The sequence below is a fragment of the Argopecten irradians genome, chromosome 6 (assembly GCF_041381155.1).
Source record: "Argopecten irradians isolate NY chromosome 6, Ai_NY, whole genome shotgun sequence".
Taxonomy (NCBI): domain Eukaryota; kingdom Metazoa; phylum Mollusca; class Bivalvia; order Pectinida; family Pectinidae; genus Argopecten; species Argopecten irradians.
In genome coordinates this window covers 16,783,381-16,807,782 of record NC_091139.1, presented here as the reverse complement: position 1 = coordinate 16,807,782, position 24,402 = coordinate 16,783,381, and the positions used below count along the sequence as shown (strand labels likewise).

General features: G+C 35.3%; 1 protein-coding gene and 1 pseudogene across 1 annotated transcript in view; both read left to right on the top strand.

The window, feature by feature from the left end:
- Positions 1–3,565: 3,565 nt before the first annotated feature.
- Positions 3,566–5,900, top strand: LOC138326290 (uncharacterized; annotated as a pseudogene).
- Positions 5,901–8,648: 2,748 nt separating this feature from the next.
- LOC138325160 (uncharacterized) overlaps positions 8,649–24,402 on the top strand; it is a 36,395-nt gene continuing 20,641 nt past the window's right edge. Inside the window, exons 1-19 of the mRNA XM_069270634.1 lie at positions 8,649–8,774; positions 9,838–9,891; positions 10,713–10,864; positions 11,132–11,229; positions 12,470–12,638; positions 13,321–13,494; positions 13,928–14,076; positions 15,925–16,240; positions 16,807–16,983; positions 17,213–17,308; positions 17,787–17,921; positions 18,436–18,591; positions 19,486–19,727; positions 20,478–20,585; positions 20,961–21,112; positions 21,416–21,610; positions 22,056–22,191; positions 23,096–23,269; positions 24,036–24,239. Of these exons, the coding sequence (XP_069126735.1) occupies positions 8,729–8,774; positions 9,838–9,891; positions 10,713–10,864; positions 11,132–11,229; positions 12,470–12,638; positions 13,321–13,494; positions 13,928–14,076; positions 15,925–16,240; positions 16,807–16,983; positions 17,213–17,308; positions 17,787–17,921; positions 18,436–18,591; positions 19,486–19,727; positions 20,478–20,585; positions 20,961–21,112; positions 21,416–21,610; positions 22,056–22,191; positions 23,096–23,269; positions 24,036–24,239 (2,933 nt within the window). The 5' untranslated portion in view covers positions 8,649–8,728. The remainder of the gene's footprint in view (positions 8,775–9,837; positions 9,892–10,712; positions 10,865–11,131; positions 11,230–12,469; positions 12,639–13,320; positions 13,495–13,927; positions 14,077–15,924; positions 16,241–16,806; positions 16,984–17,212; positions 17,309–17,786; positions 17,922–18,435; positions 18,592–19,485; positions 19,728–20,477; positions 20,586–20,960; positions 21,113–21,415; positions 21,611–22,055; positions 22,192–23,095; positions 23,270–24,035; positions 24,240–24,402) is intronic.

Genomic DNA, 24,402 nt, shown 5'->3' with positions numbered 1-24,402 from the left:
TAAACGCTGCTCAGGAGAAGGTGCGTGACTCCGGAAAACCGTAAACTGTTTATGACTGGTTGGACCTAGTTGTTCGTTTATTAATTAAAGACGGACCTGGTGATTTTATATTGTTTTCAGACCAGCTCTTATAAAGCCCTCACATGCCTGTATTAAAACATGCCGGTCCGTCAGGATATATACTTGAAATAATGACTCCAACCAACGGTCGAACCGGTTGTTCCGAATAAACGAAAACGGCCTTTAATACATTTGTATGTATCGTCATATGTAAATCCGGTGACTGCATCAAGCGAAACCGAATGTAGCTATACAGTAGCTATACTGCATGGTATATAGGACTATCAAGACGTCATCAAATGTGTGAGCTGAACATATAATATCAAATTAAAGTCATGGCCGTTTTCGATTAGCTTGGACCTAGTTGTTCGTTTATGAATTAAACATGGACCTGGTGATTTTTTATTGTTTTCAGACGAGCCTTGACAAAGCCCTCACAGGTCTGTATCATAAACTGCAGGTCCGTCAGGATTTCTACTTGAAATAATGACTTTTACAAACGATCGAACCGGTTGTTCCGAATAAACGAAACGGCCCATTTTATTATCAATTTTATGTAACATCATTTTTAATTCAAAACGTTTTGTTTGTGTGAAACGAAAGGAGGTACGCTCAGTACCAGTACAGTAATTATATAGTATACACAAATCTCGTGAAATTCCATTGGATTAAATTTATATGTATATACACCATTTCGTTATATAGTAAATCAAAAGCGACGTCGTGTTTTTTTTCTACGTGGGGAGCTAGCATTCAGCATCCTATTACTAGTAATTATTGGTCATATCAAACCATGTTAGCCAAGGGAAAATGCTTAAAAACCGGAGGTCCCCTCTGTCTGGCAACAAAGAAGGAGTTTCCAATCTCTATGCACATGTACATAGAGAATACATGGTTAGTATCTTACAATACAAGGTTTATTTTGGTGCGAGACTTAGGAAAGCCGAGATGACGAGGCTTTGCCGAGTCATCTCGGCTTTCCGTGTCGAGCACCAAAATAAAACTTGTATTGTAAGATACTAACCGTGTATTCTGTTTATCCTGCAACCATTATGGCATTCAAAACGAAAGCAAATTGACAGTTCCTTACTTTGTTTCGCTCGAAGCGAGACGCTTCTTTGATGCGGAGGTAAAGATTCATTCACTTAAGCGAATGAGAGTGTACTCCTTTTTACTGCCGTGGGAAATAAAGAAGCGCATTCACAATCAGTAACCGTAATTCTATTCAGTGTGATATATCACTGAAAGGAAATGAAAATACTCAAATAACAATAAATACCCATTAAAGAATTACTTAACAATACATACCTTTGTCATGAGCCAAGAAAAAGACGACACCGCCATACGAGATTTTCGATATCGTAAAAATGACGTCATTTCGGTGAATGTGACGTCACGTTTTAGCGGGACTGACTGACGTTTCATTCACCGGAAGGTTCAAGTTCTGGGTCAAGTTAGAAAAAGTTCCGTCAGATATGGAACAAATTCACGTGATCGTATTGACGGATAAAGCATATCGTATTGACGGATAAAGCACAAGTTTATCTGGCAGTAGTTATCGGTCAGTATGTGGGACAGTTGCAGGATAAATATGTATATGCTTTTGATACATGTAACATAAATTTGCAAGCCACTGAAAATTCTCCTTTTATGAGATCTGTAATATCTAAGGGCTAAAGTAAATATCTTATCGAAGGATAAAGTTGAGTAGGTCTCAATATTTGGAATGGACCGCGAAGCGGTTGCGGCGGTCCATGAAACGAATATCGATACCCTAGCTATTTAACTTTATCCATCGGTAAAACCAACAGAAAGATACTTTAATTCTTATATTACTGTCTTAACTATTATTTCATAGCTCAATATTTACCATATCTAGTGTTTATGACGTTTATAAGATTAAAATAGAGTTCGTGTCCTTTTCCAAGTGCCTGTCAGAACCAAACGATATCATGATATCGTTTGGTTCTGACAGGCATTTGGAACAGCAACTCGAAATGGCGTGTAGTCCCTCCAATATTATCAATGGACACACAAATAAAATGAGTTACGTCTGATGAAGCTTACACCTGGGGAAAATTTAAGTCATTTTATTTATCTGACATTAAAAACTCCACAGTGCAAATCAATTTTATTTTAGGCGTTTGCATAGTGTGATAATTCATAACGTGGCAGGATATTTAACACAGTTGTGACGCGGCCTCGATTCAAACCGCCTGTGTCAAGCAGATGTGACGAACAGAGAGTTTCTTCAACTTTGTGATCACTTGAGTTCTACTTTGATAATTATTCATGTTTAAAATAACTTGAATACATGGATGTTATGATGGTTACATGTCATTTTTTCCGGATTTTGGAGATTTTCAAATGAATTGGACGTCGGCCGAGGAACAAATATACAAACACAGGTAGGCCCACACTGTACAGGTTACCTACCGTACCGCTCTCAGAATGTTAGCATAAAGTTGCATCGCTGTTTCAATCACTTCAATAAATCCTACATTTATAGACTATAAGTATCGTAAAAACTACAATTGTATGTTTCAGATTCATTGATATTTCGAATCACCCAAACGTGTGTAGGGCGTATAAAATATCCAGCCATCACCGTAGATAACAAACAGGACTTGTCAGTAATGTGACTCCCTTGATCGAACTGTATTTGTCGTGCTAGTTTTGGTAAAACTTGTCCTGCTTAAGAACTTGTGGTTTTTCCCCTGACATATCTTATCCATTTGCGTGCAACCAAATATGTTACAAATACAAATAGAATGTACATGTTGTGCAATGTTGCTGACACAAGATGTAAACATTGCGACGTCATCGGAATGTGCAAAACTGTACATGATACAACATTGTATATTTATCATACACACGGAAGCATTGCTCAAAGAGATACGGAAGTAACACAAACAATGTAATTTTTCTACATTTGTATTTACATACGTAATATATGAATGTGTTCAAAATTATTTCGATACTGAAAACACCTAGTTTCTGATGCGGACCATCATATATATTCATCCGCGTGGCTCCAAATTGCACGTGACACATTCAATTTTCGAGAAACAAAGCTGAATAGCCATTGGTTGAAATCAACGGGGTTTATACTATCACTGACTGTAAATATGTGAAGTTTTTCTCGTATGGAGTGCAATAATGATATGATTTCTCATGTAATTTCTCTGTACCCGCCAATCGATAAAGCCTCCTCACAAGCAATTGATAGGCCTAATATAAGTTATACATGGAGAATGCAGGCACATGATCATGATAAGAAATATGTAAGTAAAAAGTAACAGTTACATAAAGATGGTAATTCTTGTTTTGATGTTTTTAATAAAAAAATGTGAAAGGCATCATTTCGTTCAATTCCTTTTGGTACATGCCTCAACAGTTTAGTGATTCTGATATACTATTTGTTGACGTCACAATGATAATGACGTAATAATATATAATACGACATAATTGACATACCCATAATTCCCTCCATAGCTACGCTTTAGACATTAACGTCGGCTGCTTTTCAACACTGCTTAACTTAAAACTCACTATTTTGCGATAAACTATGGACAAGGAAGAGAAAGACGAGACGAAAAGTGCGACGTCATTTAAGGTGTCGTCTAAATGTGAAAGACTGAAGAAGACTATGAATGATAAATGTTTGGTGATTGGTGAAACAAAGATGTACTACGGGAACTTCGGGTCTGTCCATGTCATGTCTCCCATTCCGGGATCTCCTAATCCGGAAACTGAACCAGAACATGTATACATCCGCCCGAAGTCTCCAAAGGAAGCCTTGATGCCTCTTCAGGTGGAACAAAAAAGTAAATACCAATTAAATTCGCTAAGTATTTGTATGTTTGCTTGATCCTACACTGAGTCTGCGTTTTGTTTGTTTATGTTGCGGTACTTGAGGTTATTTGTATGCGACTACTTTCTGTTGACGCATCTTCGTGTTGAGTATGCAATAAAATACTAAAAAGAAATAATAGCCAAATGGAAAAGGTAGTGCTCAAGGTGTTGGAACATTAATTAATTGATCACACGCGTCGTATTTATTAGAGAAATACGCAATTAAGTGAAATAGTAATAATATAAACTGCTTATCAAACATTTCATTGCTAACACATCTTGGTGACATTTTTGAAAGACTTCTATAATTTTCCCCAATGTTAAAAATCAGATAAAAACTAGATAAAAAATATCAAGATTAGGATTTTTTTGGGGCAATCACGACACGGTAACGATTCTCTATTCGATTTAATTAATCGTTAAAACCATTTAATAAACACTTGCTAATGCATGTAGATAAATAAATAACCTTAAAGATGTGACGAAACTCTTATGAATGAGACTTTAAAGATGCTCCACCGCTGACAAATGGTATTTTTTCACTATCAAAAACAGGAGCAGACGATTTAGTATTCTTCTTCAGATACAAAAGTTACTAACTTAACACCGTTACTACAATTGAAATGTTTGAGCTTCTAATTTTATTTTAGATTAAAAATATAAAAAGATAATTAATTGCATCCCGAAAAAAATCCGTGGCATTATATCCTATATGGAATGAAGTACTGATTGCGGATGCGAAATAAATTATTTTATATCATTTTTTTGTGTTGATTAGATATATACATGATTAAACACCAATTATTGTTCAAATGATGAACATCATTTATGTTCTGTCGGTGGTGGAGCATCTTTAAGGAATTTCCATTTAAAATTGCTTCTGGGCGATTTTCATTAATCTCAAATGTTTCTGTTTTTACAGATAAGCCAAAGAAAGGAAAGAAATCCATTTCAAAAAGGAAAATCAAAGTCACAAATGAAAATAAAGACGGCTCTCCAAAATATGCGCTGCCACCATTAAAGGCTGTACCTGAAAACAAGGGAAAGTTTTTAACACGGGAAAAGAAGGGGAGAGAACCCTGTCATTTTCAGCGTTCCAAATATTCTTTAGGACAAGGAGAATCATGGATTCCACAACCAGGCTTCAAACCCAGCGGAAAGAAAACAGCACCCGAAAACACTCTGATATCTGAGTCTTCAAGCTTGAAATATGGATCACTTCTTAAACTAATCGAATCTTCAAAGAAGGTACAAGCTTCGCCGTCCCTCGAAACCACCGCCATCGAGAGTGTTCGGCTTCCGCCTATCCGTGGAGCTCAGAGAAGATCAGACTCCGCTAAAACTTGTAATGTCCCGACTGTCCAGTTCATCTACAAAGACAGTGACCAGCTCCCACCACTCAAGGTCAGCGCCATGCCAATGGCTTACAGAAACGAACAGAAGGGATACTACAAGGTCACAAAGGACTACCAATGGTAGATCGCCATATTTCGGACATTGCATAATACTTTTCTTATAAACATAACGAAAACTTCAAGGTTAAATTAAATACTCCCGAAATAGAATAAACTTTCAGCTCACAACGCCACCATAATGCAACTGATTTAAACCACTTCAAGTTCTTTATTTATCTAAGCCATTTGACTTATCGTCTTGATGGACACCATATGCTACCCAATTAATGGAGGTCTTGAAATCAGGGGACCCCGTATATGGACAGGAAATGCACAATTTGGCCGTTTTTTACGAGGTAGAATAGTGACTTTCACGGCAAACTCATCAATCCAAAAAGTAAATTGTATATTGACGTTCAGTGTCCAGTATGATTGTCCTCAAGTCTAACAGAAGATACTAATTTGTGCTATCGAAGTGCCAGAAGTGCTGTGTTTGTGTTAGAGTGCTCGGCAAGAAGTGTGAAAACTCAATTATCTTGCAAAAATCAAACAAGATGTGATTATGTTCAAATTTTGAAGTTATGATTTAGTTGGATGATTATGATTATTTTATTGAATTATTTTTTAAACTTTATACTCCATTTCTCGTGTCCTTTGTCGTAATTCTTCTCTATTATACATTTATGTAATGTCTTATATTAATATAAATGTACAGTAGTTAAATCTGATTGCTTTTGACGAGCGATTGCTTTATGTAATCGTCTTCTATAGTCGCCTTCTAGCTTCGCGCTAGGGGGAATTTTGTCCTTAGAGTTGCGGACCAGTAACTCCGGGGTCGCGGGTTCTGACCAAGCTGGCAGCACACTACTCTCACCCTGTTACAAGTGTCAAAGAATACTTATAGAGTTTTCAGACGACGGTAAGGAACGCAGTTCGAAAGGATTTCACTTTTCAATCCTGTCCTTTATTTCTCCCTTTCTTTCCTCACCCCTCTCCCTTTCGTCCTCTCTTTTTGAATCATTTTGGTCTGGATATGCTTATTAATTGGTACATTGCGTGGTGACCGTATTTGTTAACGTTATCATGTATTATATATTTCTTAGCTACGTGTGCATATTTTATTCAGTCATATAGCTCGTATATACAAATGTACAAGTGATACAAAGTCCAACTACTTTACATTCATGATACAGGATATGGACAAGAAAATTGTTTACGTCGGCTTAAATAGGACTGAAACCAACTCCCAAGGACACAGCTTCATACATTGCTAATGATATGTAATGGTAGATTATAAGACATGTACAAAGCAAGCGAAATGTTTAACCCCTTTTCATGTTAGATAACATGTATGGCAAGCTGTCCGTTAATACGTGTAATTTCAATGTTTTTTTTTGTTGTTTTCTCATTTAGGATTGGATTCCAATGAAAAAAATATATAAGCATAATGGTCGAATATAGTCGAACTCTATGCTATGGAATTTATTCTCGATATTCTGGGGTTACTTTTACTCTCGCTATATCCTCCCCTGGAATATGTTATAGTACACAGTCAACCACAATGTACCGTTATTCAAGTCTTGCATGCAATACGTACATCAAAATAGCGAACTATCTAACTGATCTGTTGTCGGACACGGAACCTTCAGTTTTCTATGACATATTCTAGGGGTGGATATGGCAGCAGTGGTATAACCCCTGAACCATCGAGGATGGCGGATACAATACTTCTTTATACTCTCTACAATGCATCAGTGACCTTATTTACCACACTATCAAAAGGCGATAGTTCTATTATAACAAAGAGCCACCACTCCAACATACTTTCATAACGGAGATGACGTCGTTGTGATATATTTCGATTAAAAGGACGAAATCCAAAGATGCAAAATAATTTTCCAAATATGAATTTATAAATATAACTTCCTAGAAGTCGGTAGGCGATTCCCGGAGTATCCGAAAATCGACCCGTGCCGTCCGAGTTCTAGACCCTAACTCCCTCATCACAAAGCATAACACATAGGATTATATAACAATAACAAAAACACGGAAGATAAACAGATGGCATTTAGAATTCAAGCGTCAGTGGTGAATTAATTGTCCAATGTCCTAATAGGATCCCTATACGTGTCACACCTGGTCGGACCGGTCTCCCTAATACTACTCAATTGACACCTATACGGTGTCGGCGACTCGCTTGGCTGCTGTAAGGGTTTATTCGGACGGGAAAAATGACGAGAAACTCCTTCATCTGTTATGCGTCACATTTATTTTCCATTCCATTACAAAACTATCTCCTTCTGGAGAGTTCACATAAAGGGAGGTAATAACAAACTTTTTTATATGCTCATACGAGTTATCTCCCCTCTCATGACACCCGTATACACTAATACAGAACAACGGTAAAAGATATAATTACTACAGAGTTTGGCCGACACGATAAATCAAAGAATTACCAATAACAATATTTAAAGTAAAATGAATTGATCATAGTATTTCAGTACAACTTATTACACAATATTCAAATGATTTGGCGAGGGTTTGTAATTCAAAAGTCTCGAATGATATAATAGATCGAATCCACATAAAATGTTCTAATAAGCACTTTTTCCTTGTGAAAATACTACAGTCTCCAACTTCACGGGAGGCCCAGTCAAAGAATGTCAATGCTTTAATGATGAATTGACTTACACATTTCCAAAAACTTACTTAGCGATACATTTTTTTTCCAAAAATCATTAATTGAATAAACAATTGCAGTATGATATACCCCTCCGTTCAATTTAAAGTTAGACCCAAATGTCGATACTGGTATGACATCGGAACAAATAACTATCTAGCACCATGTAAGCAACCCGTTGTTTGTACATAAATCTTAATCGAAAATCTGAAGTAAATATACGTAAAATGGTAAGTAACTGGTCATTATTTAATTTATACAATACACACCACCCTTTTGTTCCAACCTGACATAAACTAAATATACCTATATAGTGTATAGCCGCTTAATTACGCCAGTCAAAATTTCGCGATTTTATAATTTGAGAAAATGAAAATTTACCGGTCTAGTAAAGTATATGATTAAACCACTTCTTAATATTTCGTCACTGTGTTCAATGTCCCGTGAAATCGCGAAAAATATCCCTTCGAAAAAAGGCCGGCTATATGGTAATATATGCTTGTTCCACTGATGTTTGAGATTGGGGGAGGAAATGACGGAGGATTTCAGCGAAATTGCGTCATTTGTAATAAAGAAAACGGAATCATTATGGACCACTTCATCTGTTAAAGTACGTATTTAGTCCAAAGGTTGACAGACTCAGTCAACAAGGGAAAACCCCAAACCACTTAACTGAGTATCGCCCCAGCTGAAAGGTTGTGACCGGCTTCAGCCACATCCACGTGGAGTTACCGCTGACATGGCGGGGACGCCGGGTTGTTTAGTGTTATTGTTTCTAATTTGTGGTGAGTAAATGCTATTTTTCATGAAAAGAATGTTTCAGTGTGTTTTACGTACTTGAGGTTTAAAACATGTGGAATTAATGAAATGCAATCATAATTAATCTTTATATAAATACAACCGACGACGTAGCTACCTCAGATGTAAAATAGGTGACACATACATAAGACAAGAATGCTTTGAAGAATGTCATAGTATATTTTTGTAAATTTATCTATATTTTGCTGAAAATTATGATGTTACATTAACAAGCAGGTAACATCATGAATACTATAAAATATTGCATGTATGTGCGCAAGAGAAACTCTTTCACAAATTGAAATTTCTATATAGTTGTATGAATGAGTTTAGAAAATGAATGGAGCAAATTGAATGTGACGAAATCTAAGAGACCGAGTACAAAAGTGGAAGAGACCTCGTCTGAGAGACTTCATCGTTGTAAGAAGATAAAACCGCGGCCCAACTTTGGCATTCCTTGCATATACTGGACAATAAGATCATTTGAAATCTGAAAAATAGAATGCTTTTGACAATTTTTCAGTTTTATAGCTTTGATAAAAAACATCAACAATTAAAACCACAATACAATGAAACTTACAAACTTGTGTAATAATTAAAACCTGCTATAAAGGATACCTCTAAATACAGAACAACTGGACAGATTCGTTCATACCATTTGGTGAATTAACAATGTAATGGACCTCTGTATAAAGGACAGTTGTCTATAAAGGACATTGATGTTATGTCCATTGAGTGTCATTCATAGACAAGTTTGAATGTATGATAATACCGTAAAACCGGTTATTTTCGCGGACCAAAATTTTCGCGAATTGATAAAAAAAAAAATCCAATTTCAGCGGTTTTTAAATTTCGCGATATGGATTTAAGTGTTTGTATCGTTCAACCATTTCTCAATATTTTGCGGATCAAATGTTTGCGAGTATAGCAATGTCAAGCGAAATCGCGAAAATATCTGGCTATACGGTAACTGCAATCTAATTAAAATTCGATGTTAAATGAACATCGAATTTTAATTAGATTGCGGTAACTGAAAACATTGTGTTACAGAAGCGGCAGCATTCACAGCACAGATTACAAGGCCTTCAGACTGTAACGAGAATGGTAAGTCTCTTCTATTTGTTTCATACTACTGCAGCTTACCAAGGCTTTTTTGAACATGACATTATTAGTGTCTGTTTACCAACTGTTTAATAAGCATATATATTTGTCCATTTTGGAAACACAATGCAGTGGGAACAGACATGTTCGCTTGGAGTTCGACAGAAAAATTGCCGTAACCGCCACGTAGTTGTAAACAATCTCATCGTTTCCAAAGATATTTGTTCAGCAATTATAATACGTTATATTTTGAAAAACTAAAATAATTCCAAACCAAATAGTAATGTATTGAATTGAATTTTCCGGATTACCGGCGGACTGAACTAATATGTGATCTAGATCATTGAGACAACTATGATCACCCCACGTGTTCTGATGTAAATTTTGTTAAATTAACGTAAGAAATCACTGTAAAAATTTAGGGACCACATCTGTATAGCAATCATCTGTGTTAAAACTAAAAAGGCCTCTATGCTAGGGCCCCAAATTGCCATTTTCAACACAATTGGACCTGTGAAAAAAGACCAATTGGCTATAAAGACCTTTTCCCCCTTTATCTATTGGGTGGTCTACTTCATCATCACGCATTTACAAATTTGTATTGTGGACGTCATGAATACAAAAAAAGTAACCGATTCTTCTTCGTAAGGTCTGGTTTAGGAGTAATATTTTCCATGGTTCACTTTTTTTTTCGTTCATATTTCACACAGATCTAGATTAGGATATGTGTCCGTTATCTTGACAGTATCTTGACAGGTATCGCAGGCACCAGTACATATGGTTTCGTTATGACGTCAGCATCCTTAATTTAATTTTGTATACAGAGGTAAGGTTCCGTCGCGAACACCAGTACCTGTACCATTACAGTACCGCTGTAGAGACGTCATTTGTCGGCACGACGGCGTCTAAATCTGCCTTCAAACTGGACTGTGAGGTGGTGGTCGAGGCGAGGAGGAAGTGTGAAGCCTACATGAGAGTGAGTATTCTTGGTGCCAACCTACAGGAAAAAATTACATTAACCAAAAGAGGGGTAAATTTACTTACACATTGTTTCTATGAATGTTACAGATTAGATAGAAAACATGGCTGACGTTCTGAAATATAAGATGCATTTTCTGTCATAAGAAAGAATGAAAGTGCTAAATTTTGCAGAAAATGACATCATACGTTTGAGAACAATAGACCATGCAACAAGCAAAACGCAACACATTTCTTACTTCTACCATATATGTTTTGCTTGCAGGTGAAATTGTGTTCGCTTTTCCACAGACAACCTGGAGAAGATGATGTTTATATCAAAGATACAACTTTGTCATCTGACGTTACACGTTTACTGCGCAGGTAAAGGGGACCACTTGGGCTCATGTAATCCAATATTCAAGTCTGCTTTAAGTCATACATAATTAAAAAAAGGTGTAGTTATTCAGAGTTAGAATGATGGTGGAATGAAAATGGCTGCTCTACGATCCTTTATAGACTTTCTAAAGCTAGGTTTGGGTTATGACAATTGTCTACCCTTCGGGAAAATAGAAAAATGTGTTTCAACTGATTATTTATGTAAATAAAAAGTTGAAATTGGCCAGAATATATTAAACATTATGAGTCTAATTTACTAATTTATTTCGAAATCTTGGTTATATTGAATAACAATATTTTATAAGTTACCTCTTTTAAGAATGATTTCGTCTTTCTCATACTCATTAAGTTTTCAAACATATTTGGTAATGATGCAATTTTCCTCCAATTTCAAGGTCTTGTGTCAGCGGCCAAGTAATTCCTTAAGAATTTAATTTCCGACTGGTGACAAAATGCCAGCCTTGTATTCGTTTGGATATTATTTTTTTATGAGTCAAAAACGTTTTAAAGAATCCTATAAATGCATAATTATTTCTGCAAGCACATCAATTGGGAAAATGATTAAGATAAAGAGATATGCGAAAAGATCTACAGAATTCCTTTTACTGTTACAAAAAGTTACAAACTACAGAGGGTTCAAGTGATAAATATAACAACGTTAAAGTGAAAAAATCCTTTCGTTTTAGAATTAATTTACTTCCTCCATGCGTGATATATTTGGCGGATAATAGAGTAAGAGTGTGTTTATCTCGAAAATAATGATATCGCGAAATATTTACACGCACGAATGGCGAAATTAAACCCTTGAGAATATTTTGATGTTTACAGAATGGTAATATATGTTGATATGTTATAGTTTTGGAATGGATTAATAGAAGTTTCACCCTCTTTTGGTTGAGATAGAGGAATCTCAACCCAAGGGGTAGGATTCTTAAGCTGTTTAACTTGAGGCTTTGCCGAGTGATAGCTTAAGAATCTTACCCCGAGGGTTGAGATCTGTCTTACCCAAAAGAGGGTGAATGATTCGTTTTCTTTTACCCGATGTGAGCACGTGCAAAGATCTTGTGTAGCTTGTCTCTCCACTTGGATGAGATAGACAAATCTTACACTGGTAAAACTATGGATATCTCTGTCTGGGGTAAGAAAAACACTTTGATGTTGTAATCTGGATAGAAAATTTGCCTTTTGACATAAAGGTGATATGTGTGATCTTACTGATGTATAGGGAGCAGCTGTACTTCCAGTTTGGCCGTGGGAAGATTCGACCTCACACCATTGTAGTTGGAAATACAGAGACAAACGAAGCTCTCAACATAAAGCGAGGCATTCTGTCAGCGCTTCAGATCCAACTCGCCCCAGAAAAACCTGGAGACAAGATACACACAATGATCACTGTGAGTGTTTTCTTTTATATTTTGAAATTTTAGAATTTGCCTTAATGTTACAACATTACAACCATATATAACAAAGTATTACATGAACGTTTTCTAAACAACAGTATTCATCATTTATTATTTCATCACACCTTTAGTAAATTACATTGAGATTGAGATTTGAGTTTAAATTCAGAACAAGGTCATTCCTTGTTATAATCACACTACATTTCACTGTTTCATTCATTGTAACAGACATATAGCTATTTCAAAAACTAACAGAAAAAAAATTCTATTACGTTACATGTTTGTTTTGTTTTCCCTTAATCATCAATTTCGTATCATTATTTGTTTTGATATTAGAACACTAGGTCGCATTTCATTGAGTGACAATAATTTTCGGACAAAGAACAGCATAATGGTTTGCTGTTTACTACCAAAATTTGGTAGTTAAAACAACAAAAGGGGGGAATTTTTCTTAAAAGTAGCCCACCATGAAAACGTTGTTAAGCTTATCAAGTTTACAATAGGTCACGGTACATGGTTATGCCTAGGTAAGGTGGTGCTTCGTATACCAAAAATAGGTCATTGCGACCGAATTTGATCACTTGTTACTCTTCCTTATCACTTATCACGAGTGTCGTTCAAATGCACATTGACTTATTGACATTGAGCTATAATGTTGTTACATTTTGTGTTGTAGGAGGATTTGTTTGGCTCCTGTCCTACAGAGTATAAAATAGAGTCTCCAGATAAGGTACTGACGTCAAGGGATATCACTCGATGTCAGGTTCCTCACTACAGCTACAACCAAAACAACCTCCTATCCATCATAAAGAGGGTGTATGGGGGCTACCTACTCAGTGAAATTGACGAGGTAAGTTATTATTATAAATTGTACAATGGTAATATGCTGCCCGGTAAAACGTGGATTTGCTATGGTTATTCAAATGCGACAATATTTATGTACTTCATATTCATAAAACAGAGCAGTCATATTTGAACGCAGGTGGTTCAAATACCAGATATACTTTTATGTTCAAAATTTAGCGTTTCAAAGACAGCACAAAAAGCGCTAAAACAAAAATACCGCTAAATTAAGTATGGTTTGCAGAATATGAAAGAACGAAAAAAGACAGTAATTTACACCTTCAGGTAGACAACCACCTATATGCTATATGCTTTGCTATGAATAGCAGCATGCACGCCTTCTTGTAAACGTAATACATTTGTAGCGTTGATTGATACTTTTCTTTCTTGATTACCAATAATCTGAAATTGCTTTCATTAAACTCTTTCTATCATTACAGTTGACTTATCCTTTCAATTCCACAATAAAATGTGAACATTCAATTGGAGACAATAACAGACTGGAGGAAACGAGATGTCTACAACAACAGCAGTTCCGGCCTTTTGCACGTGAGGAGGGGACAGTGTCTACATGTATGACGAATATAAGGCATGTCTTAGTTTAAACTTTCTTTATTTTGATATATGCATATATTATACAACAAATATAAATCAATTGGAAATAGGAACAAGTGTCACAGACACTTATGTAAACCTATCACCATGTATATTAACAGCAATGATATCTTTGGAGCACTATAACACCATTCTTACACGATTATTCATTAACTCGCATTAAAATTTGATAATAAATAATGGTAATTAATATATAAAAAGTTTAAACTTGAATGAAATTTGTGGTGTGTAATATCTTACATATAATTATTCAACAGAAGCAAATCTACCCGTTGTAATTATGTAGTGCTGTACGGCTAAGAATATTGATTCATTATCAGCTGTAAAAAAATTCATCTCAGAAAAGAAGAAGGTCCAAATCTAACGAGTGAAGGTAGCGTCGTCTTATTTGATCAAATCGACCACATTCAAGTAAAAAATGTTTGTTATCTTCGACTCCACCACATATGCATATCGGAGATGGTTCATAATTTTTCTGCAAAATAAATAGCTATTTAGAGCACTACACTCCATTCTTAGTCTTGCATGGTATATTTGATCCTTACGAGAACCAGTTCTGATATAGGCAGGCGTATTCTGTGACTGCTGATGATAAAGATAATTTTAAGGTAAAGTAGAAGGGTTTGAGCGAACACTGTACGGTAGACTATTCCATTGTTTTATAACAGAAGGAAGAACAGACTTTTGATAGAATGTGGTTTTGCATAATATAGGTGTAATACATGTATGGTCCGAGTGACTAGTTTCATATTCAAATTTATAAATGACCTTCGGAAACAGTTTCTTGGATCATGCTATAGAGGTATCCAGGTGTATAGTGATAGAACATCTTTTAGAAATGTATAATTTTATGAACTTGTCTTCGATCACATGAGCTGACCCATACAGATTCGATGAACAGTTTATCAATACTAACCAGTATTTTGTTGCACCTGTTATTATTCTAGCTGCTTCTCAAGTTTTTTCTCTACTTCATGAGGTATGTTACCACAAACTGTGTCTCAATACTCCATTATGGGCCTTATAAATGACAAATAGTTTGTAGAGTGTTCCTATAAAGTTTGAATTTTAAAGATCGCAGAAGGTTTAGTTTTGGAGAAACTTTAATTAGAAATTATTTAATTGACATGATCTGCCCAACTCACATTAGCGGAAAAATAGACACCGAAATGCTGATGATAGTCGAAATTGTTAATAGGTACTTGGTTCATATGAAGGATTGGAAGATATGAATGATTGGGAGATTTGGGTGGTTTCGTTCCCTACTTATTAAAATAGTTTCGGATTTATTTGGATTGAATGTAACTAATACGGCATATGTTGTTAAAGGATTTTGTCTAAGTATGTCTTAGACACTGTTAAATCATAAACATAATTACAATTGAAAGTAAAAATACGGTACATATTTATCAATGATATTATTTTAGCGTTTTCCGCACAGGAAATTTTGCTCTAATATATTAATGTGTTAATTGTTTTTCATGTATTTTCTTTCGCGTCCGATTTGCTTTCGCGAATTTCGCGATGCAAATGAATTCGAGAAAGTGTATCTTTGTGAATATATATCTACATTATATATATTGATAGAAATTTTCATTCAATTTTTTTAACCGCCAATCGTTATCTTCGTTAACTTATTTTAAAATGGAAATCGCGAAATACAATGGCCGCGAAAACAGCTAGTTTACACTATAGCGTTTATACAACAATGATAGTGATTGTGCGAATTCATTAAATCTATAACATTTTTAAGATCGCTGTTGCACAGAAATTTGATTGCGCTAAAACTAGTTGGTTCAAAGAATATGTATTTTTTTTACAGTCAGCATCTTATCTTGCAAGAAACCAGCAATCTCGCCAACAGAAACGTGAACAGAAAAATGAAAGGAAAGAAATCTACAGGTCTTATGTACGAGTTTGATGTTGATAGAGACGATATCCGTGTGAGTAAGACTGACATCAACCAGTGGCTGCGGAGACTAACCAATTACAACGATACCAACGGAATCTATCCAAAGGTGTTCCACGACTTCCTCTGGGTCCTACGACAAGCCAACACAAACGAGCTTATGGAGGTTATGTCTGATGTATGGAATTGTCATGGGAACCATGAAAACTACTGTAACAGGAAGGAACAGGTGAGAAGAGAAAGGGATTTAGCTAATGTAAACCAATTCAGTTTTGCGTGGAGATGGTTTACCCGATTTGGAAATAGAAGAAAAATCTCGAATATTAATGGGCATGGCAGTGTGTTAAATATTGGTACATTAATTTTGAGTCATATGCCTCTAAATCCCGAAATAACGTGAAATTGGAAGAAAAGTTAGACAGGAAAAGTTGTATCGATAATTAAATAGCGTATAATGATTTATTATGAAGAAACTGAGCAGGAGTTCACCAATTTATTCATGATTGTTAATATTTTCTGATCTCCATATATGCGTAGGATATAAAATTTATCACATAGATAGCTGTTTAAAACTCATTGCAAGACTTCATACATTTGGTTCATTCTAGTTTTGTTTCCTTCGATATCGAAACATATAAATTATGTTATGAATTTTGCATTGGGAGCTGTACTTTCCCAAAAAATCCAGGCATTATTGAATGATCCGATTTAAAAAGATTTAAACATTATTAATGAATTTTGAAATACATAAATACCTTAATCCATAATACCTTTATTGTTGCTTTTCTTTCCCAGATGCTAGAGCAGGACTACTTTCTCGATGGACTGTTGTCATGTGGAACGGAAGCGTGTATTGGAGTGTTTACAAACGGCATGAAAGCAGGTCACATAAATAAATGGCTAGAGTTTATGTTTCTATACGATCTTGCTCTTAGTCATGCAGCAAATCCACATATAGCGATGTCCCTGTTGGTTAGTATTATGACATACATCGTACAAACAAGAAATTTAAATAAATAATAATAAAGGAGAAGCAATGTTCAGAGAACGTAGATACCATTTTCAATATATATATGACTTCATTATCCATTTTAAAGATGCATCAAGTAAAGCGTTATTCAAATTTAAGAGATAATTCCATGGAACAAAAAAGAAATGTCTGATCACAAAAAAGTAACTTCTTTACCTTTTTTGATTAAAGGGTATGTGTAAAGAACGCAGAAGCGGTAACTGCTGGTTTCCTCTGAGTATTATGATAAGGAATATAGCGACTACAGATGAATCTTCGGTATATCTGGTAGGTGAACTTTTCCTCATGATACACCAAAATTAAGGCATCTTATTTATTACTTATTTATTATCAACCATTTATTACTCATTGAAGACCTTGGTTGTTGATATAACATTGGAAAAATAAGCCAATGACATAATAATATGTTGATGCAGATACAACATATTGAATGAATGAATAAAAGATACAGACAAGCCTAAAGTTGGATTAAAATCAAATCATATAGAAAAGGGGGCGATGTGGGGTTAACAAGCGCCACAATGTGTTGCAACAGAAACTTGTATCCTCTGCTGTTCTGATAGTTTCTGATTTTATCGTCTCTAAACAACACTACTGATTACCTTAGTGTAACTAAGTTAGTTTAGTGTAAATAAGGTTGGCAGTCATAGAAGGTTAAACCAGCTGAATAACGCACTTTTAAGTTTTATGTGTATCAATCCTTCAGTGCGCTAAATTTTCACCTATGCAAATGTCTGTTTTGTAGGATTCTGGCGTCGTATATCAGACCCTTGACCTTATACGCGAAACCATAGGAAATACGTGTGTGACTGGGATATCAGAGAACTTAGACCGGGACGAGAGACAGCTTCTCATCGATGAACTTCTCCTCATGATCAAAGTAAAGAAACCAATTTATGAGCTATGATGCTAGGCAGTGGACATTAATTCTTTTGATCGAGTTTGTGTTTTCATGGATGGCATGCTCACATACAGAGATGAACGCATCTTCGATATTCCAGTGGCTACTATCGCTGTCGTTATATCCATCTCTAGACTATTACATGTCATAGCAATACTGAATAAAAAATCCTAACCAAACACTGGCATACAGGGACTTCGTTCGAAAATTACCAATGTATCGTTATTCGATCAACCAATTTCTTTCATGTAGAGAACCATCAGTTTTGCTAAGTAAGGATGACATAGCACAGAGGTGGATATTACTATAGTGATAGTTACTTCTGGGCATCGAGGATGGGAAACTGTTGATGAATATTGTTATAATTTTGCGTCTTCAGAAATTTTTATTAAAGTTCATTCTAATGCTTGAGGGTCAATTTAATCATCAAACCATACCTCCACCCATCAGGTCATCATGTATTACGTCATTGTATATTATTTCTACTCCTCAGGTCCTCGGTAACATAGGAGCCCCTGCCCAGTACGTATACGACAGTAAGTATACCGGGATGGAGGGGACTACTGAGGATCAGAGACTCGTCCAAGCCTTGTTACAGTGTGCTCACAATACAGAACTTCCTCACAAGGTCGCAAAGGCAGCCATATTGGTGAGTCACAATTATCGTTAGAACAATGTTAAATAAAAAATGTTTTAATATAATTTTGTGTTATATCTCCATCTAATAAACAAATCTATTCAAATTCATCTTTATAAATACATCTACTATAAATGATCTCTTTAATACTCCATATTAATTGTTGGACTCTTTTTTATCTCTGATATTATTTCGCCGTTGATTCAGCAAATCACAAGCGACCTTACAAACATCAATGTCAATTTATGGGTTGATAAAGTAATTTAAAGCCAATGAAAATACTCGTTACAAGCAAATTTGAATTATTGTAGAGACATCAGACAGGTTAAGCATCCTTACGTGTACATGTATGGGTACGTGTAGACAGGGAATCCCCAGAATTTAGCGTGTATAACGTCATCATTTGATATTGCCTCGTGTCTGGTTCACATAGCCATAACATGTAGCGTTGCGATTACACGTGTGTACAAGCGTGTAGACAATTTTGTTTGAATGCCTTTGTATTTCAGTTAGTTTTACAGTAGTTTCTCTTTTTAAGGATGTATGCTGTATTACAGTGTGTAATTGCGTTTGAATAAGGCACAAAACATTGATAAAATGATAGCTAAAAAGAGCTAGCTAACATAACTCAATACACGTACACGTCATAAAACGTCATTTTTCTGACGTTAGCAGATAACGTCAACGTGTACGGCTACGTGTAGTCTACACGTACCCGTATACGTACACGTAAGGTTGCTTAACCTCTCTGTTCATATAATGTTTGCATGCATTATAACAATACGAATGATTGAATTGAATGGCAACTATTTTCATGTCTATAATTATAGTTTATTAATTAAGCAAATCGAATCATTGTTATCAAGCAAATTTATTTTTGTTTATATTTAATATATATTATTTTAGGCTCTTCACAAAATGAACTTCACAGCTGAGATGAGTGATGCCCTTATTCATCTCCTAGGTGGTATAAATCGACCACCATCATTCAGGACGACAGTGTTTGCTCGCCTCGTGGTACAGCCTGACCGCAACGTGATCACGACACTGCTTGACCTCGTATATACCGAGAAAATGGACTATTTAAAGAACTATATGATTACTCACGTGAATAGCCTTCTTGAGAATGACCAGCCGGACCTTGAAAAGTAGGTCAGATAATTGTTAAGTTATATTTATGGAAAGTCACAGCGCTTGACCATCTCATGTCCTCATAACACTTCAGTACTAAACCCTTTGACAAACGATTGACCTGATTCACAACACAACAAATGGTATTAAAAACGTAAAAAAAGTAAACCAATGGCAAACATAAATGAAGCAGTAAAATCATGGACATCATTTAGGCATTTCACGATCTTCTTGAAAGATTAACGTCTTTTAGTCACCATAAAAAATTCTGTAAGCGTATATAATCTATGAGCAATCGTATTGAAATTTCCCCCGTCTGTTAGATGAGAGCTCTACGTGAACATTATATGTATTGTTTATATAACTATACTATGACTGTACGTATTGCGCTTAATTTCTTTGAGTCAGAACTGCACTAAACAACAACTAAAAAGTGCCGTGTTTGGCTTCAGAATCCTTCAAATTTTCAAGTATTATATTGTTGAATTACAAATATATCCCTGATACAATTGATATGATATAATATTAATTAACGCTAGAGTTTCAATGGTAAAATGTGAAAATTTTGTCAATATTAGCCATTCGTCTTTCATCACGAACCAAATATAGCGCATCTTTAAAAAATACATTTTACAATTTTACAATGGTCACCATTGCAACTAAAGGCGCAGAATTAGCAATTTACCATCATATTTGAATCAGGAATGTACTAAATATTACAATTATTGCATATTGCAGTAATTCCTTTTTCCATTTTACATTTTTAGATTACGAAGTATATGGAAGGAGGTGATTGATGCAGACTCAAGAAAATTTCCGTATGGAAGTTATGCTTTTGGATTCACCAAATATATCGAAATGTCTCGCTATATAAAGTCAGTATTGATTATCTTTCTTCTTCTGTGTATGAGTGTGATATACAGCATGGGATTCATTAAGGAAATGTAAATGCTTTTTTTTTCATTAAATTGAACCTTGTTATCTCGAAATGTCTCATTCGAAGCTTTGATCACAGTTTAAGTTTTAACATGGTACCACCAACTTCGAGATATCATTATCATATACCTGGTTTGTCATGTAGTAAAGAGATGGCCACATAATTGGATAATGTTCTGAGTTTGACGTGGTCTTTTTTTTTACTTTAAATATCATTGCAGATTTCCTTTCCGAATTGAATATGCCACATAATAGGATAATATTCTGAGTTTGACGTGTTTTTTTTTACTTTAAATATCTGGAAATCATTGCAGATTTCCTTTCCGAATGGAATATTTTGGGTTCCAAATTGAGCTCGACACCGTGTACAACATTGCCAGCCCTATAGTGAATGCAATTGTTCTTAGAATCAGTTACTTCGAGGGAAAGAAACTTGATCTATTGGAGTTAGCTGCTGATATTGATAGTGAGTTTATATTTTCGTGCTGCCCTTCGTAATACATGTTGCTTTATTTTAATGCAAACGCTTATAAATGGTATTATGGTTACACTTAATTATCTCATAACGTGGTTATATAATGAGAAAAACCATATCATATATACGTTATGAAACCGAATACTGAGCTAAATTTTCAATTAGGGTTGTTCTTTCTTTATTTAAGTGATACTATGATATTTTGTAGTATATATCTATTACAGCATTATTATATATGGATATAGCATTTCTAGCTCCTTACCGAAAAGTCCTGTTTCGTTTCTGCTTTTCTAGATGCCCATGTTATAGCGGATGCTTTGAACATTCTAAGTTTACCAAACCCTCTGGGAAACAATGAATTCATGCGAGGCGAAACAGTGTTTGCCACATTGCAGAAAAATATAGTAACGACCATTTTGGAATTGTTTGATACGATAAACCTTTCGGGAACAAAAGTACCAGACGGATTAATTCAAGTGAAGCTTCTAGGTCAGTAAGGTGCATATACACATCAAACCTGATAATTATATTTTTCGTATATTTTTAATCTGATTAATATGAAATAGCTTTTAGATAAAAAAAAATCAAAGAAACTATGTGTTTGAACGACCATTAATCCGCTACAAGATTGTACAAAAGGTGGTAAGATACATTTTGTGTTATACGGTTTTAGATAAAGCGTTTCAAAGAAAATTGTATTTTTAAATGATCATTCAAAAGCTCATGTGGTTGTACGAATAGCAAACACGGTATCATTAAGCACTCTTAATACCAAGGTTATATCATGTGTATGTTTTTTTCATTTTCGTTTTTCCTTTTCATGTCACGTCGTTAATGGTAAGTAACAAATTATTACATAGGTGTGTTGGCTTATATAAATAATCTGATGTAACTCGTTATGTATGATTTATTGAAAAATATCGTATCATTTTAGGTGAAGAGTTATTTTACTTGGAGTTTCGGGATTTGTTGAAGTTCATATCACACAGTCGTCCAAGACAATCCCTTCAGAACACTGCAATGGAACAGTTACATAACATGTTACAGCAGCTGCCAGTACATCGGACTAGGTAAGATGTAAACACACCAATCATAAATCGGAACTGCTCTGATGTATAACATGACCTCGGATTTAATATACCGTATGTAAGAATATGTTCGAAAATCGAACATTTCCTTCGGCAGAAAACCTAATCACGTCCTAAGTGCGTATAACAAAATTAAAGTCACTGCGTATAACAAAAATCACACAACATTGATGGACTGACGCTTAATTTTTGAGGCTAAATGTCATCTTAGCTACCAATGTGTTATGAGTGTAGTTTTTTAGTTTCAAATTATATCCGAGGTCAATGTACGTGATTTACATCCGAGGAGTTCCGATTGGTCAATCATAGCGGATATTGTTCTGCACTACCATTAGGATATCTGTGTTGAATTCCTATAGTAATTATGCTGTAAACATTATTTGAACATTGCGCTTCCCTTTCCGTATATACTTTTGATTATAGCCATTGTACTAGAAATTGATTGATTTAGCGTGTTCAATTTTTAACATCGATTTAATACAACTTAGCGCAATTTTAGCAATATTAAACATATCCAGAAGGTGACTACAGCGCAATCCTACCTTAAAGTAGCGCAAATTTAGCACGAACAGCGCTAAATTATCACCGTCGAACATGTACGTTTGATTAATTATTATAGTCTAGTTTTCTAATATATGTCATTATATTTAGCTAAGAAGCTTTTTCTACACACTGACAGGCTCTACTCTTGACTGACCACCAGTCTCTAGAATATAAAAAAAATCCCAAAAATTTGGCTGGATAATATTTGTCAGTGCGACATGTTTGCTTCTAGCCATAGTTCAAACTAGGAGAGATTATCTAGTATTAGTAGTATTCTGCTGAGATAACTAATACGTTAGGGTTTGAAGGCAAGTCTAGCTAAATATTTATATCTGTTTTTCAGTTCTGCATCCTTACTGGATATGGTGAAGGTGCTGCCCACGGTAGCAGGTTTTCCTATGAACATGACAGTTTCTGCTACAATGAGTACTGGACTGGATTTTGACGCTAGATTGACCATGCCAGATATTCTTAGTTTGAACCCCGACGTTCAGTTGGATACATCCGTCAAAACACGGTACGCATTTTTACAGGAAATGTTATTGTAGCTAGTGCATCAGAAATCTCCCTATTGCCTCCACCATAAAAGACGTCTTTTCGTACTGCCTTAAATTGAGTTAAAGATGCTCCACCGCTGACAAATGGTATTTTTTCACTATCAAAAACAGGAGCAGACGATCTAGTATTTTTCCTAAGTTACTTACTTTACACCAATACCACCATTGAAAAGTTTGAGCTTCTGATTTTACTTTAAAGTTAGAAATATAGAAAATAATTAATTGCATCCCGAAAAAAATCCGTGGCACTATATCCTATATTGAATGAAGTACTAATTGTGCATGCACCAAAAGCAAAATAAATAATTTCATATTACTTTTTGTGTTAATTAGACATTCTTATACACTATTAAACACTAATTATTGTTCAAATGAGTATTATTTATGCTCTGTCGGCGATGGAGCATCTTTGAGTTTTTCCCTATGTAAGGAACACTCTGGATTCCTTCTCTGGGACGATACACACCAAAGTCTTTAAGGGTAGCTTCTAATTCTACTTTGCAATCACTTATAATTAAATAGGACGATAGCCATGCCAATTGTCAATATGATTCGGGTGTAAGGTATATTTGGCTATATACTTCAGCGAGAACACTATAAAAAGGCAAGAGCCTTCCAAAATACAGACATTCACAGACACATTGAAAAAAGAGGAGACAGTCCTTAAACGGAATCATTAGCTGTTATAAATAACTCAGTGTTATTCCATTTTAATACTTATTTCAGCATTGCAGTGCAAATGAATGGAGAATTAACGACACGGTTGGGCCAGCATAGCGTGTCTGGGGCTAGAGCTAGTTTTACTGGACAAGGACAAGTATCTTTGTCACCATCGTTGCGCTTCAATACACAACCTGATCCTCCGCGGGTATTGGATGTCTCGCTTAGCCACACCAATACGGACTCAAAATACACCATAGCAGATCTGAGGTAAGACTGGGGTTTATTGTTTATGGGATGAGTTACTAAAGTAATGATTTTCTTTAAAATAATTCATAACATGGGTCAAGCATTGGGTGAAGGTATAGGGGGAAATGTTGCTTAGCTGTTAAACTTAGCAAATGGTCTCTTCTATACTCGGCGCTGGTGTTAT